Source organism: Aureococcus anophagefferens (assembly GCF_000186865.1).
Source record: "Aureococcus anophagefferens unplaced genomic scaffold AURANscaffold_880, whole genome shotgun sequence".
Lineage (NCBI taxonomy): Eukaryota > Pelagophyceae > Pelagomonadales > Pelagomonadaceae > Aureococcus > Aureococcus anophagefferens.
In genome coordinates, this window is record NW_008706137.1 from 2,111 (window position 1) to 4,068 (window position 1,958).

A 1,958-nucleotide genomic window follows, 5' to 3' on the forward strand; every position below is an offset into this window, starting at 1 on the left:
GCCGCGTTCCCGGCTACGCGCAGGACATGCTCGACAAGAAGCGCAGCGAGAAATGGACCCTGGACCGGCGGCGGACCTACGCGAGCCGCCTGCCCTGCAAGCTCGCCATCCACGCCGAGTCCGAGTTCGGCGCCATGACGTTCACGCACGACGACCGCGACCGCGACGGCCCGATTCCCGCGCGCCCGGGCCCGGGCGACCGCCACCTCGCGCCGACGCGGGACCTCGCCGTGCCCGCGCTGCCCCTCGGCGACGGCGCGACGCGGGCCTGCCACGCGGCGCTGGAGGAGGAGGGCGCCGGGGGCTAATTTTGGTTGCACCTCGCCTTGAAGCGAGGCTGCCCCTCGATTCGATGGTCTGAGACAAGCGCCCACGATGACGGCGGCGCCGCGCGACGAGCGGCTCCTGCGCGCGATCCAGTACGCGGCGTCGGCGCTGGACACGGACCAGCCGCTGCGCCTCACGCTCCACGCCAGCGACCAGTCGAAGATCATCCGCTGCAACCGGTCGTCCCTCTACCGCTTCGGCGTCGGCTGCCTCGTCGTCTTCGCCGCGGCGCTCGCGCCCTTCACCGTGGAGTCGGGCCTCGGCGACCTGACGGCCGACGAGTCGCGGCGAGCGACGACGGACCGCACGAACGGCGTCATGGTCGGCGTCGTCGCGCTTCTAGCGTGCGACTACGCCGGCGAGCTCCGCATGCGCGTCGGCGGCTCGCGCGACGTCGTCAGCACGCGCCTGCTCCTCCGCCTCATCGCGTTGACGGTCCTCTTCGCCAACGCCTTCGCGCGGACGGCGCTCCTGACCTTCGCGCCCGTCGTGCTCATCTGGACGGAGTTTCCGCCGCTGCGCAACGTCGTCGGCGCGTGGCGGTCCCACGGCGCGACGTTTCTGGGCGTCATCGCCGTTTTTGTGTCCGTGCTCCTCCTCTTCGCCCAGCTGGGCGTGTTGCTCTGGGCCGACTGCTACGACTCGCGCATGTACGCGGACGACGACGGCGCGGACGACGGCGGCGAGCTCGGCGTGGAGTTCTGTGTGGAAATCAAATCTTCAACCCGACTTCAATGTGCGCGTACGCGACCGTTTCGACGCAAGTTTTTCTGCTGTGCTTCGAGAACTCGATGAGAGCAATCGATTCGTCCAAAAGTCAGCCAAATCGACTTCGATTTGACCGAGATAGAGAGTTCTGAAGTTTGGTGGGGACCCCCCAAACCAGTGGTTGATTTCCACACAGGTGGAGTTCGACGGCGCCTTCGCGACGCTCGCGCGGTCGGCGCTGACCTTGTTCGTGCTCAGCACGACGGAGAACGCGCCCTTCGTCATGTGGCCCGCCGTGGACTGCGGCCGGGGCCGGAGGAAGTCGCACCGCAGCGTCTTCGGCGGCGACGTCGACCGCCGCGCCGTCGTCTTCGCGGCGATCGCGTACTTCACGGCCTACATCGTGGTCATGGTCTACGTCGTCGTCAACTTCATGCTCGGGTCGGTCTACGACGCCTGGCACGAGGGCCACGTCGCGCGCGTCGAGGACGAGAAGGTCCGGCGGTTCCACGCGCTGGACGCGGCGTTCCACGCGATCTCCCGGGGCCGGACGGACGAGGACCTGGACCGCGACGGCTGGTTCGCGTTTTATTCGGAGCTCTGCCCCGGGCGGTCGCGCACGGCGGCGGACGTGGCCTTCGAGGTCCTGGACCCGGACCGCCGCGGCGGGCAGCGGGTGTCGCACGCGCAGTTCGTGCTCAGGGGCTACCGCGCGCTCCGCGCGGACGTCGTCCTCGTCGCCGCGCGGCGCGAGCGGCGCGAGCTGAAGACCGTGGCCACGACGCGGGCGCCCCTCGCGCGCATCGACAGCGCGCCCCTCGACGACGACGCCTCGGACGCGGCGTCGAACGCGCCGTCGCTGGACTCGGACGCGCGGCGCGACGTCTGGCGGCGCAAGTGGCGCGTGGCCATCACGGCCATCG

General features: G+C 70.1%; 1 protein-coding gene across 1 annotated transcript in view; it reads left to right on the forward strand.

Annotated features, from left to right (window-relative positions):
• The window catches only part of AURANDRAFT_69079 (hypothetical protein), a gene marked incomplete at both ends in the record, with an annotated part of 3,178 nt that extends 1,239 nt beyond the window's left edge, over positions 1-1,939 (forward strand). The window contains 3 exons of the mRNA XM_009044828.1: positions 24-230; positions 337-1,032; positions 1,232-1,939. Of these exons, the coding sequence (XP_009043076.1) occupies positions 24-230; positions 337-1,032; positions 1,232-1,939 (1,611 nt within the window). The remainder of the gene's footprint in view (positions 1-23; positions 231-336; positions 1,033-1,231) is intronic.
• Between the last annotated feature and the right edge of the window lie 19 nt (positions 1,940-1,958).